Below are 13,538 nucleotides of genomic sequence, written 5' to 3' on the forward strand. Positions count from 1 at the left end.
TGGCCTTGTGTGTTCCCTTACTCAACGTGTACCCCCACTCTCCCCCAAAGCGTGGCAGGCTCTCATGCTCCTTAACCCCCATTGTGGCAATGTCTTATGGGTAATGCTAGAGCTGCAGGAGGAGGGAAGGACGCGTCAGAGCTACTGGGCAGTGGGAGCATCTTGGAGTCCCCACCAGCTTCATGAGGGGGACAGGAAGAGAGCAAATGTGTAGGGAGGAAGGCTGTGGCTCCTTCCGGGGTTAGAAGGTCAAGCCGATGCTGTTACCCATTTACCAAAGCTGAAGAGAGTGACTTCCTGCCTTTCTCAAAAGCACCACCTTCCCTTGAGCCCTGAGTCCAGAGAAGACAGGAGCCCTCCTGTGGCCATAGTTACCTCGTAGCTGCCGAGTTAGCTCAGGGCTTGGCTTATCACCACCTCTGCTCTCCCTGGGCCAGGGTTGCCAAAACATGAAAGATTTTTTCAGGAGCCGTAGAGGTTGGTTCTGACTGGAGGGGGAGGGCGGGAAGGAGTGCTGTAGTCCACAGCCCTGCCTTCCAGGAGCCTGAGAAGTAGGATGCTGGTGTGTTTGGGTAACTGAGCTCCCCAACAAGGGCAGTTCCCTGGGATCCGGGACCCACTATGTTAAGAGAGTTGGCACTGAGTATGTACTGTGTGCCAAGAAATTTGAGCTAGACACCAAGCCTAGAATCTTGGTAAATTAGGTCTTCCATCTTAAAAAAGAAATTCCCGAGATCGCTTAGTGGCAGTGCTGAGCTTGGACTGAAAAGGGGGGTATTCCACTCAAAATCGACTAAGGCTTTGGAAACAATGCTCTTTCAGCCAGTTAGGGAAAATATAATCCAACAACCATCAGTAGTGCCAATGGGGACAGAAACAGCCGCAGGTAATCCCGTGCTACACGTGAGCAGCCCCTGAAACCTCGCTTCTGACCACAGCTTGGCGCAGCCACTTACAGGCCCCAACAAAGCCAGACTTGGGTCTGTGAAATGATGTGGCCAGGCTTGATCAAGTGATCTTCCTTGGCCCTTGTACATGGGAGCAGGCAGGCGAATTTGGCAGGAGAGACCAGAGAACGAGGACAGCCAGACGGTAGCCGGGGCTGTGTCAACACCAGGCACCGTCCTCCAGGAGGCTTAAGTCCTACTTTGCATTTGGGTATCTCCACGTCATTTTTAAAGATGGTGCTGTCTGGTTGTGCACAGATACTGGGCGTTTCTAGACTCGTGACTTGAAGTGAATACAGCTCCACCAAGACCACTTGTGAATTTCTTCCTGGCGTGCTGGCCCCCGTGAGAGGGGATTCAGGGGAACTGAGCTATTGGGCAAAGGTAAAGGCAGCCAGAGTGCATTAGAATCACTTACGGTGCTTCTTAAAAATACTCATTATTGTCCTCTGACCACTTTCCCCAGACTCTGGGGATGGGGTAGTGTTAGAGCAACTGGAGAACCATCTGGAAGACATAAAAGTATCCCCAACTCCTGCTCCAAAATACATTCCAGATAAATGAAAGTTTTAAATATAACAGATTAGACCATAAACCTACTGGAAACAAAGTCAAAAGGCAAGGAACAAACAGGGCTACAATGCCCGTGAAAAGGACTAATTTTCTTCATATTAAAAACTCCAACAAATCAATAACAGTGCAATAGAAAGTGGGCAAGACATAAACTTGGCTCACAGTAAACTTTTCTTTTTTTTGGTAGGCAGAGTCTCACTCTCACCCAGGCTGGAATGCAGTGGCACCATCTCAGCTCACTGTAACCTCTGCCTCCCGGGTTCAAACGATTCTTCTGCCTCAGCCCCCTGAGTAGCTAGGACTACAGTTGCATGCCACCACACCGGGCTAATTTTTGTATTTGTAGTAGAGACGGTTTCACCATGTTGGCCAGGCTGGTCTTGAACTCCTGGTCTCAAGTGATCCACCCGTCTCCGCCTCCCAAAGTGCAGGGATTATAAGCATGAGCCACCACGCCCAGCCGACAGTAAACTTTTTGAACATGAAGACATTTGTCAACCAAAGGAAACACACAGTAAAACTATGAGAATCTATTTCTCACCTATCAGATTGGCAAAGACAAGAGTTCCCCAGCTCGCGGGGTGAGCAGGTGTGCTCACCCACTGGGCGGAAAAGTAAATTAGAGGAACAGTCTCTTTGGAGGGAACTTGACAATATCAATAACCCACATTATCTTTGACCCAGCCGTTCTAAGAATTTCTCTGATGATACTCTTCTAAGATTATTCATAGTGGCATCATTTGTAAACAATCTCTTGTATACAAGCAGGTACTGATGAAATTGTCAATGGAACGGGATATACAGTGGTTAAGGAATGAAGCAGATTCATCAGTACTGATAAGGAACAAGCTCCAAGCTAGATTCAGTGAGGATAGCAAAGGGGCACTGTGTAGTATGCTACTATGTGTGTAAAAAGCAAAATCAAACCCCAACAAACTGTGTGTGTACATACATACTTGCATATGCATGGCATATTTCTGGAAGAGCTTGTAAGAAACGGGTAACAGAGGTTGCCTCTAGGCAGAAGAACCAGAGGCCTGGGCCAAGAGTGGGGACTGGCTCCACACTGCACTTTTGACATTGGAATGTATTACTGACTTTACGAGGATTGTAAAATAGGCTTCTCATGTGAAGACATAAACTCAGAGATGAACTCAAGTCACGCAGATAGTGAGGCAGCATGCAAGCCAGGTCAGATGACCTCAGCATTCATTCGGTGTTTCCCTACCCCGGGAACATGCTGTTAAGCAGCTGGAGGGTGGCTTGGGCAGTGGACTGGCTCAGGGGGACATGGTAGAGCTGCTCACGACCTGGTCCTCACCTTTGCAGGGTCCAGGAGGGCTGGCTCATGCCAACCCAGCTCATGAGGCCGATGAAGCCAGCAGATCCATCAGAAGCCAAAGATGAGAACATTCCTGGCACATCAGCAGGTGGTCAACCCCTCCCTCCCCGACAGTGTCAGGGCCAGGCACTGCCCCTCACAGATAGTCTGCAGCAACCAAGGGCAGGCCAGAAGCCAGCGGGCAGAGCAAGCCACGTGTGCCCCCTGCAGCCCTCTTGAGCCCTGGCTGACGCCCACTTTGCATTTTCTTGTGGGTGGGGCCTGCCCCTACCCGGGCCTCACTCGTCTTGTCTTGTGAAGTCATGTGCTTGTCACACCCCCAGCAGTGACCTCTTCTACTGGGACCACACATCTCTTCGCAAGTTCCCTCCTTACTAGATTTTCCTAAGTGACTCGAAGTGGCTGGCTAGCCCCCTCCGCTTTAGGGGGTTTTCTGGCTGTCACCCTGTACCCTCTTTGACATGGGCCCTCCCCCATGCTGGATCTGGGGGTTTGCTTTGCACCGTCTCTGGGCCCGGCTGGAAAACTGCCCCTGAAGGCAAGAGTCAACCCATTTCAAATTGGGCTCTGTCCCCACCAGGGAGTCCCGAGAAGCCTCAGTGCCTGGGGATGAGTGGGGCAAGTAGGGGGCTCTGCCCTCTCTGCCTCATCCAATCTCACCCATCGGGTTTCAAGGTAGGACATCATGTGAAGCGAAGGCTTTGCTGAGTTCTCCCAGTTCTTGTTTTTTACAGATGGGATGAAGCCCAGAGAAGCCAAGTGACTCGTCCAAGGCGAGTCCGTGAGTTAGGAGGGCCTGGGAGTCCTCAGGGCCCTGCCTCGCCAGCCAGCTTCTGCTCCTGGGCTCTTGCTGAACAATGACCATGACTAGAACGCGGCATCCTTCTCTCACCAAGGGCAACATGCTCCTGGCCCCTGCTCTCTGCCAATCCTATTCCCTGCCAGGGTGGCAGAGGCAGCCCCGAGCACCCATGACTCCGGAATACCACAGAGGGTGGCACCTGGCCCTGCATTGCTGCTGCGGCTTCGGCTTCGGCTGGAGCTGGACAGACGCAGCTGGACCCAGGCCCCATACCTCACTAGGCACTAGCCAGATCCAGGCCCCACACCTCACTAGGCACTAGCCAGACCCAGGCCCTACGCCTCACTAGGCACAGGGGTCCCCACGGCCGCCTCCTTCTGAGTGGGGGTTGAGCTGGTGCCCCCCCTGGCAGGGCTGCTACAAGGGAGGATTGGTGAAGGCCTGAATGCAGGGCACGGAGTGGAAGCGCCTCCGGAATTCTTGCTGCTGTTGAGAGTTAGGAGAATTTTATCCACGTGCAGCGCTGACTCCAGGCTAGAGAGGGCTGTGTCCAGGTGTGCTCTGCCACTGGCCAGGGGTTACCTAGGTGGAGCTCAGGCCTGTGAGCTTGTGAGCTTGGGAGCGGGGGTCTCCAGGCTGGGCCAGCTCGGGGGTGGCTCCGCAGGGGAGGAGACCTGGTGCCATGCTGGGTGAGGGTCAGTCTGGGCCTGGGTGGTTCCACCAGGAGGGTCATGCACCTGGCCCTGGGGGTGCCTGTCAGGAGGCCTGGCCCTTCCAGCTTCTCACCCGCCCCAGGGCTGTGCAGGCCCCACTCCCTGGCTTCTCAAGGAGGGTTGCCAGATTTAGCACAAATATAAGATACTGCATGGGACATATGTCAGCTGTAAAATTGCTTCTTCTTGATCTGAAATTCAAGTGTAACTGGGTGTCCTGTATTGTATCTGGCATTCCTATCTGGCAATAAGGCCTCTGGTCCTGGGTACTGGGAGCCTGGCCTCAGCTTTTGTGTGCCGTTTGACCCACCACAAGTCAGGGGCTCCTCTGGGCTTCAGCATCCTCCTCTGTCATCAAATGCCACCCAGGACAGAAAGCTTTTCTCGAAAGCAGGCACACCTGGGACCAGCACATCCAAGCCCTGGATGGCCCTCCCGGCTATGGACACCAGGGGGCAGCAGCACCCCGCGGTGGCAGCGCAGTCGGGGCCGGGAAAAGGTGGTCAAGTCACTCGACCACCGGGCAAACACTGACAGCTCGACTGTCACAGGGGGCCCTTGACAGCCACAGGGCTGTGAGACTGGAGCGTGGCCTCTATCCAGAGCTCCCGACTCAGCCACTCCAGGGTCCCGGGGGCTTTGAGGGAGGGGCACCAGGCAGCCCTGTCCCCGACCAGACCACTCCCCTGACCCCCAAAACACTTCCTGAGGCCCCCCAGGTGAAGCCCCCAGCCCAGCCCCTGCACCCCTGCCCCAGGTTGTAGAACCAGCCCTGTGTACAGCTGGTGGGGCCCTGCAGCCTTGGTCCTGGCTGTCCCCCTGCCCGTCTCCGCAGTGGCCCCAATCCCCTCTGACGTGTTCCCAATCCCCCCCGTGCCCACCAGTGACTGGTGACCCCACCCGGCCTCCCCTGACTACCCCCCATGATAGGCTGAGTGGGCGGAGGGCAGATCTCCCCCCGCCACCCCTCCTGTGGGGCTGGTGCCTGGCACCTGTCCCTGAGCCAGAGGCAGAGCCCACCTGAGGCCGCCTGTGCCGCCCTCCCCATCCCCCACACACCACCACACATGCAAACACACCATACACATCCACAGCACACAGTAAGACCACATGTCCTAGCCTCACACACACCCCACAAGACACCCGCACACACGGCTCCATGCTCTGCCATCCCTGCAAGGGTGCCTGACCCTAACCCTGGGGCCCCCACCTCCAGAGGCCCCCAGGAACCTGGGGGTCAGGTCCTGCCCCTGAGGACCCTTGCCATTCCCCCCAAGGCCCTGCAGCACCTCCCGCTGCCACTAGTTCCCTGACCACATGGTTTACAGGTGAAGACACAGCGCTTGTCCAGTGCCAGGCGGCTCATTCGAGGTGGAGCTGGGACTTGGCCTGGGTCTCAGTGTGTGTCCAGGGCACACGCTCGTGCGGTTCCAGCTGCGTGAAGATGGGGCAGAGCCACCTGCTGACCCTCCCTTCATTCATTCATCCCCACTCGTCCCTGAGCAGCCTCGCAGGGCTTCAGGGTGGAGACTACCAGAGTAATTTGATGAGGTCACCAAAGGCGACCTCTGGAGGAGGGGACATGGAGGCCTAGGACAGGCCTGGTGCAGGGAAGCTCAGCGTGGAGGGAGGCCACCGTGGGCCCAGGTGGGCCAGGAAGGGGAGCAGGGTGCCCAGAGCCCAGGCCCAGCCTCTCAGGCCAAGGAGCCAGGCGCCCCACCTGACCCTCCTGGATTGAGCTGCCAGGGCTGCCACTCAACAGCCTTATGTGGCACCCTAGAAGCCACCCACCTGTGGACCCAGGTCCACCACAGCACACGCAATGCCACACACACACACACACAGTCAGCACAGTACACACCACCACACACATCCACAGCACACACAATGCCACACACACACAGCACACACCACCACACACATTCACATCACACACACACACAGTACACACCACACACATCCACAGCACACACACACACACAGTACACAGTCACACCATGCCCCACACACCATGACACACACAGACACACCACACACATCCACATCACACACATGCACACACAGTTACACCAAGCCCCACACACCACCATACACGCAAACACACCACACACATCCACATCACACAAAGTCACACCATGCCCCACACACCACCACACATGCAAACACACCACACACATACACATCGCACACACACAGTCACACCATCCCCCACACATCACCACACATGCAAACACACCACACACATCCATTTCACGCACAAAAAGTCACACCATCCCCACACCATCCCCACACACCCAAACACACCACACACATCCACAGCGCACAGTAAGACCACATGCCCCAGCCACACACACACCCAAGACACACACACAGACACACACACACACACACCTAGTGGATGAGCCCGCTCGAGCCCCGAGGGCCTGGCTGCCACTGGAAGAGGCCGTAGGCAGGTGGCTCCAGGGCGGGCCGGGGTCTGCCTTCCCGTGAACTGCAGAAGGTAGGTGGCCCCTTCAGGTCGGGGCCCCACGGTGCAGTCCCACAGGCCGCTGGGAAAAGCCAGAGGAGCTGAGGCGGCCGGGAGCCCCACTCTGCCCTCCAGGGGCTGCCGCTCCGCCCCCGCTGGCCTCAGCCACCCCTCCTCCCGAGCTCCCTCCCACCCTCCCCAGCCTCCTGCCCCAGCCAGGCTGTACCCGCCCCCGCAGCTCCTGCGCCCCGGCAGGCGGTGCCGTGCTGTGCCATGCCCCACGCTGGCCCTGGGGAGGTGTTTGCTGGATAAACAGCTGCCCCCTGGGGCCCAGGTCCGCAGTGCTCCTTCGCCACCGCGTCTCCAGCATCACCCCGTCTCCTCTGAGACCTCTTCCCAGGCCACAGTAAGGGAGCCCCAAGCCAAGGAGAGGGCGTGCCCAGCTTGAAGGAAACTGACCTTGGCCCCAGGCCCGGCCCTGCACTACCCCACCCCGCTCTGGGCCGCGAGACATCGCTGCCACCCGGAGCCGGAGCCCAGGACCAGCGGGCACCAGGCCATTGCGCCGCCGTGGCGGGGTCAGAGCGGCAGGGTGGGTGGCTGGTGACAGGTGGGACTAGCACGGGACCACTCGCCTCTGCAGCCGAGCCCCGCCCCTGCCCCACAGCTCCATTTTCCTCTTGTTCCTTTCAGGGCTGCCAGGCCGCCCCAAGCCGGAGTCTGTTCCCCGTCGGCCGAGGCTCCCGCTGGCTGGCAGCTCCCCGGGCGTGTGGGCTTGATTCATAGCGGCGCCCAGCCCAGGGCAAGGCGGCTAGGGGAAGGTCACGTCACGGGTGAACCCAAGGCCGAACTCCTGTTTTTCTAAATACCTTTTCCTGGGCCCAAGATGTCCCTCTCAGAAGCCTGAAGGTCCTGTGGGTTCTGTCTCCTCTTGGGGGGCTGTGATCCTAAGTGGACCCCCGTTTTGGGTCCGTGCTCAGGCGCACCCGTGATCTCAAGAGGCAGATAGAAGATCTAACGACGTACCTGCCTAAGCCCGGCAGGGAGGGGAGGGTTCCATCCGGAGTCCAGTGCCCCGCCCTGAGAGACGGGCCACTCGGGAGGGCGCCCCTCAGGCAGTGGTGGGAAGGTGCGCCCCCTTCTCCACTAGGGCGTGACCTGGCATGGGGTGGGGAGGGAGTCAGGCCTGGGTGCCACAAATGCAGTGCGTTTAAGTCTTGTTCAGGGACCCAGGGAGAAACTCCTTCATTTCTCTAGACACCAGGGGCCCTGAAGGAGGCCGCTGGCAAGGAAACACGGACCCGGCTCCAGCCCAGCTACTGGAAGACCTTTCTGTAATCGGGAGAAGATGCACCTCGGACTTGGGAGCTGATCCTTCTTTCAGTTCCTGATTCTGCCACTTCTTGCTAAGGATTTCGGGCTAGTTACTTAACTTCTCTTAAACCAGGATTATCCATCTGTATAATGTGGTAGTGATACCACATTGCAGGGTTGATGGGAGGGTTAAATTAGACATTTAACGTTTTAAACAGTGTCTGTCCGTGGAAACCCTTGATAAATGGGAGCTAATGTTTTGCTAGCTCAATGCCGGTTCCCACATGGGAGGACAGTCTACCCAAGCAGAAAATGCCTGGGGCTGTATTAATTAAGGCCTAAGGTTCAGAGTAAGGGAGGTGACAGTCTTGCCCTACTAGGGGTTAATCGTGGCCTGACTAGATGAACTGTCTCAGGACTAACACCCCGTACTGCCACCCACCCCTCCACACTCCAGGGCTTCCCTCCTTCGAGTCTAAACATTTTCCTGTTGCAGGAGTTGTTCCCATTACCCTGTGTTTATTCAGTGAGCATGGGACACCATGCAGTGAGTGTCAGGACAGCTGGTGGATGGGACCATGGAGCCACCGGAGCCATTTTCCAGAGTTTCTGTTGAGTCCACACACATAAGCCTTGCTTAGGCAGGTACATGATTAGATCTTCTATCTGTCTGTAGGATAAGGGACACTTGCATGCAACTCCCAAGGAACTTTAACAACTTAGAGTGCCCGTGCAGGATGGCAAAGGGTCTGGGATCCCCTGGGGCAAGGAGAAGTCAGGACAAGAGAGAAGCTTGCAGAAGGATGGGGTTGTAGGAAGAGGAAGCAGGCCCAGGGCCAGTACTGCAAATTACCAGGGAGGGACAGGTGGAGACACTTTCTAACAACCCGCCCTGAAAGAGCCTGATCCCGGACAAAGAAAGAGACTGAGGAGGCCTCCTCCTGGGTGGGTGGCATGGACGACAGTTCTGGGTTCACTTCTGGGTTCTTTCCCCCTCTGATAGGCTGGGCTTCTTGGCACAGGGACACCATCTTTGGGGTTCAATTCCCTGCCTTCCCAGAGAGCACTGGACTCCCAGACAAATCATACTGGCTTCTGTGAGCTCCTTGTAGGGCAGGGTCCACTAGGACCCCCATATCTACCTCCTCCACATCTGAGCAGAGGTGGTTGTAAATGGTTAAATTTATGTGTCAACGTGACTGGGCCATGGGGTACCCAGACATTTGGGCAAACTGATTATTCTGGGTGTGCCTGTGAGGGTGCTTTTGGATGAGTTTGACATTGGAACTGGTGACCAATGGGGGAACCAGGTGGGGTAAAGCAGATCACCCTCCCCATTGTGGGGGGCCTCATCCACTTGGCTGAAGGCCTGAATAGGACAAAAGCCTGAGAATTTGTTCTTTGCCTCACAGTCTTGAGCTGGGACATTGGCCTCCTTCTCCCTTAAGATTCAGACTGGAACTACACCATTAGCTCTCCTGGGTCCCCAGCTTGCTGACCTCTGTCTATGGGGGACAGGGCTGCTTATCTCCTTGGGACCTCTCAGCCTCCATAATCACGTATAAGCCAATTCCTTATGATAAATCCATCTATCTAACCATCCATTCACCTACCCATTCACCCATCCATCCATCCATCCATCCACCCACCCGCCCACCCATCCATGCATCCACCTGCCCACCCAACCATTCACCCACCCATCCATCCAACCATCCATCCACCCACCCATCCACCCACCCACCCATCCACCCACCCACCCACCCACCCATCCACCCACCCATCCACCCACCCACCCACCTATCCACCCACCCACCCACCCACCCACTCACCCATCCATCCACCCACCCATCCATCCATCCACCCACCCATCCATCCATCCATCCAACCATCCATCCACCCACCCATCCACCCACCCACCCACCCATCCATCCACCCATCCACCCATCCACCCATCCACCCATCCATCCATCCACCCATTCATCCATCCATCCACCCATCCACCCATCCACCCATCCACCCACCCACCCATCCACTCACCCACCCAACCACCTACCCATCCATCCACCCACCCACCCACCCACCCATCTATTCACCAACCCATCCACCAGCCATCCATCCACCCATCCATGCATCCACCTGTCTATGCATCCACCCATCCATTCACCCACCCATCCCCTCACCCACTCATTCATCCATCCATCCACCCACCCACCCACCCATCCATCCATCCATCCATCCACCCACCCACCCACCCCTCCCATCCATGCATGTCTCCTATCAGTTCTGTTCCTGGAGAACCCTGACTAATGTAGTGGTCACTCCCATCTGTGTCCATTGGACTCTGTCCCCATCATAAGTGAGCCCTCCCCACACAAGCACTCTTGATTTAACCTTTGCCAGTCCCAGTTAAATGTTTATAAAATTCAAGCCGTTCACTGGCTATTCTTCCAGGTGAGGCAGTGTTGCCAAAGGCACCGTCTTGCCTCTTTGTAGCAAGCTAGATCTGCCCAGGGTACCTGGCCTCTGTCTCTGCACCCCACCTGGTTCCCCCATCAAGGCTTGGTGGCTCTGGGTGCGTGGGGAGTTTTACTATGAAATAGCTCTAGCAGTGCCATTGACTCAGAAGGCACTTGGCAAACAGACTCACCATTTCTATTAAAAGAGACATGGAGTCTTAAAAAATATTAAAATGACTAAAATCAACAAAAGAGCTACTGTTGCTGAAGGCCTGCTGAGAGGCAGGCTCCAAGCCGTGTGCTTTCCACATGTGATGTTGAGCCACCCAGCTCCCCCCATCCCCTACAGTGAAGACACTGAGGCACAGAGGAGCCGACAGCAGCAGGCAGGTGGGCAGACGCCGTAGTGCCCCTCCTGGTAATAGAACCTCCATTCCACTCACCCCTTCCCAACCCTATGCCCTCTGGGGGAGGTGGATGCCTCCTTGGCCAAGGGCCATCTTGACCAGCCTAAGCCAGCCGTGGCCATCACATGGTCATCTTGCGAACACGGGCCATGGTTTCAGCCATGAGATGTGGGGCTGGTGGGGATGGGGTGGTGGGTGGATTCTGGAGGGTTTTCCTGTCCGTCAGTGGGAGGACAGAGGCTTCTCTCCCTGCCTCTTGATGCTCCCATGTCAGCTATACTGCCCAGAACCACGACAGCAGTTGTGGGCACCCCAGGGACACAAGTCTGAGGTGAAAAGCTGACTGTGATTAGGAGGCGCAGTGCTGTTCACCCGAGGTCCCAGCTACTCAGGAGGCTGATGCGAAAAGGTTGCTGGAGCCCAGGAGGTTGAGGCCAGCCTGGGCAACATAGAGAGACACTCTCCCTTAAAACAAAACAAAACAAAACAAAACAAAAAAAACAAGCTGATGCCTGGGGATCCCCAGCGATGCTGCCTTTGGATCCCTTGGCAGGCGAGACCAACCCCCACTTCTTCAGCTGGGCCTTCTGCTGCTGGGACCAGAAGCACAGACAGCAGCGGCGAAGGCTGGATGGAGAACCAGGCCTGCCACCTCTGGGGCCAGCCTGACCGCGCCCTTGGCCATGCCTGTCCTCTCTTGGAACGTGGCTTTCCTACGGCCTGAAACTGTGGAAGGAGAAGGAGAGGGAAGGGCTGGGGGGAGGCAGAAGCCTGACAGTCAGATCTGCCAAGAACAGTCATCGTTTATTTCCACGAATATTTCTTGGCATTAGGCAGATATCGAAGAACAGGCTGTGCAAGATTTATAAACGCAGGGACAGCTGGAGGGACACATGAGGGGCCGGGTTTACCAACAGCGGCGGCACGCAGCAGACCCACCTTGCCTGGAGCATGCAGGGGCCACAGCCTGAGGAATGGGGGCTCCCGCGGGCAGACACAAAACTCAGAAAATGCCATTTATTTTATCATTTTAATACCGGAAATGCCAGACCAATCAACAGGGAGGACAGATCAGACACAAATGCCTGTGCTCGCGACACGGACGGGAGGATCATCACAGCTCAGGGCACACATGCATTTCCTTAGAAACAGGCAGACAAAGAGAGCATAAATACCACACGACAGCCAGGCTCAGGGGGTCGCGGGCCACAGGGGGCTGCGCTTCAAAGGCAGTCAGAGGCATTAAATACAGGACCTACACAATACACTTCACTTCACCATACATAACTTATATATTAAAAGAAAGGGGACCACAGTATCTATACATGCAAGCGGCTGTGGTGGAGAAAATGAACGGGGGGGCAGCCATGCACGGGAGGGGCTCCCTGTCTACCCTCCCGACGCCTCGTCCCCACCCTTCCCACAGAGTCACTTGGGATCACAAAATGCATGGGCCGGCCGGGGCGCAGCCTCAGGAGGTCCTGCCTGGTCTCCTCGGCGTGGACCTCTGAGCTCCCCGTGAGCCGGGAGGTGCCTGGAACCAAGAACATTTGAACCCTGCATGTCACCACATCCCTGGGAGTTGCCCTGGAAGGGACCGGGCCAGGCGTGAGGGGAGGAATGTCGCATTGGTCAGGTGGAGGGGGAGGCGTAGCCACTGGGCCGGGCAGGTGCTACGCATGCCCCAGGCCCAGGGCCCGGGAGAGCAGGAACAACTGCGGGGCATCCACTTTTGCAAGCAAAGCTTAAACGGCACGACAAGCCTGTGTTTCTCTGCAACTGTCCAGGGGCCGCTCGCTCAGAACTGACTGGCACTGCTGGGGTCGCACTGCAGCAGGCGGACAATGGAGGGGTCGCTCTTGGCACCTTTGATGAATTCTTCCAAGGACAGTTTGCCTGCAGGGGACAAGAGACAATGCGATTAGCCAGTGCTCACTGTTCTTTATGCTTCCAGAGAGGATGGGGACAGCTCTCAGGTCAGGGATGCTCCCTTTGTTGAAAGTCCTGAGCCTTCTTGAAGCTGGACGGTGTCTAGTCTCCATTTACTTTACAGGCATTTCTGAAAAAAATCCTTTTTCCTTTCTCTTCTCCCTGCAATACATCAGGTACCTCAAAGGGCTTACCCAGCAAGCTCAGCAGGACGTGGTTAATGAGGGCCATTTAAATCCTTTTAGAAATCACCCACACTTTGCTTATTAAGGAACATGTACATTGTGCAGAAAAATGAAGCATTTGCCTCTAACCCATACATAATGCAGGCTGAGAAGGCCATGCTGGTTGGGGGACCCCGGAAGCATGGTACGGGTCCTCCCTGGCATCAGTGTAGACCCACTGCTCAGGCTTGGGGTACCAAACTCATGCTCTGTACTGCTGGCCCCAAGTGGTGAGAGGAAACCTAGAAAAAGATTGGTCGTGCTAAGGAATCAGCTGCCTCCTCATCCTCTGCATCCAATGCTGGTGATAACATATTCCCTCTCCCAGGACACAGACTCGGTGACTCCACACTGGGCTGAGTGG

At 56.2% G+C, this 13,538-nt stretch overlaps 1 protein-coding gene across 9 annotated transcripts in view; it reads right to left on the bottom strand.

Annotated features, from left to right (window-relative positions):
- Window positions 1-12,037: 12,037 nt before the first annotated feature.
- The window catches only part of HPCAL1 (hippocalcin like 1), a 124,887-nt gene continuing 123,386 nt past the window's right edge, over window positions 12,038-13,538 (bottom strand). For all 9 annotated transcript variants that reach the window (XM_054476317.2, XM_054476310.2, XM_054476312.2 and 6 more), the window contains one exon: window positions 12,038-12,917. In XM_054476317.2, the coding sequence (XP_054332292.1) occupies window positions 12,820-12,917 (98 nt within the window). In that variant the 3' untranslated portion in view covers window positions 12,038-12,819. The remainder of the gene's footprint in view (window positions 12,918-13,538) is intronic.

The sequence above is a fragment of the Pongo pygmaeus genome, chromosome 12 (assembly GCF_028885625.2).
Source record: "Pongo pygmaeus isolate AG05252 chromosome 12, NHGRI_mPonPyg2-v2.0_pri, whole genome shotgun sequence".
NCBI lineage: Eukaryota > Metazoa > Chordata > Mammalia > Primates > Hominidae > Pongo > Pongo pygmaeus.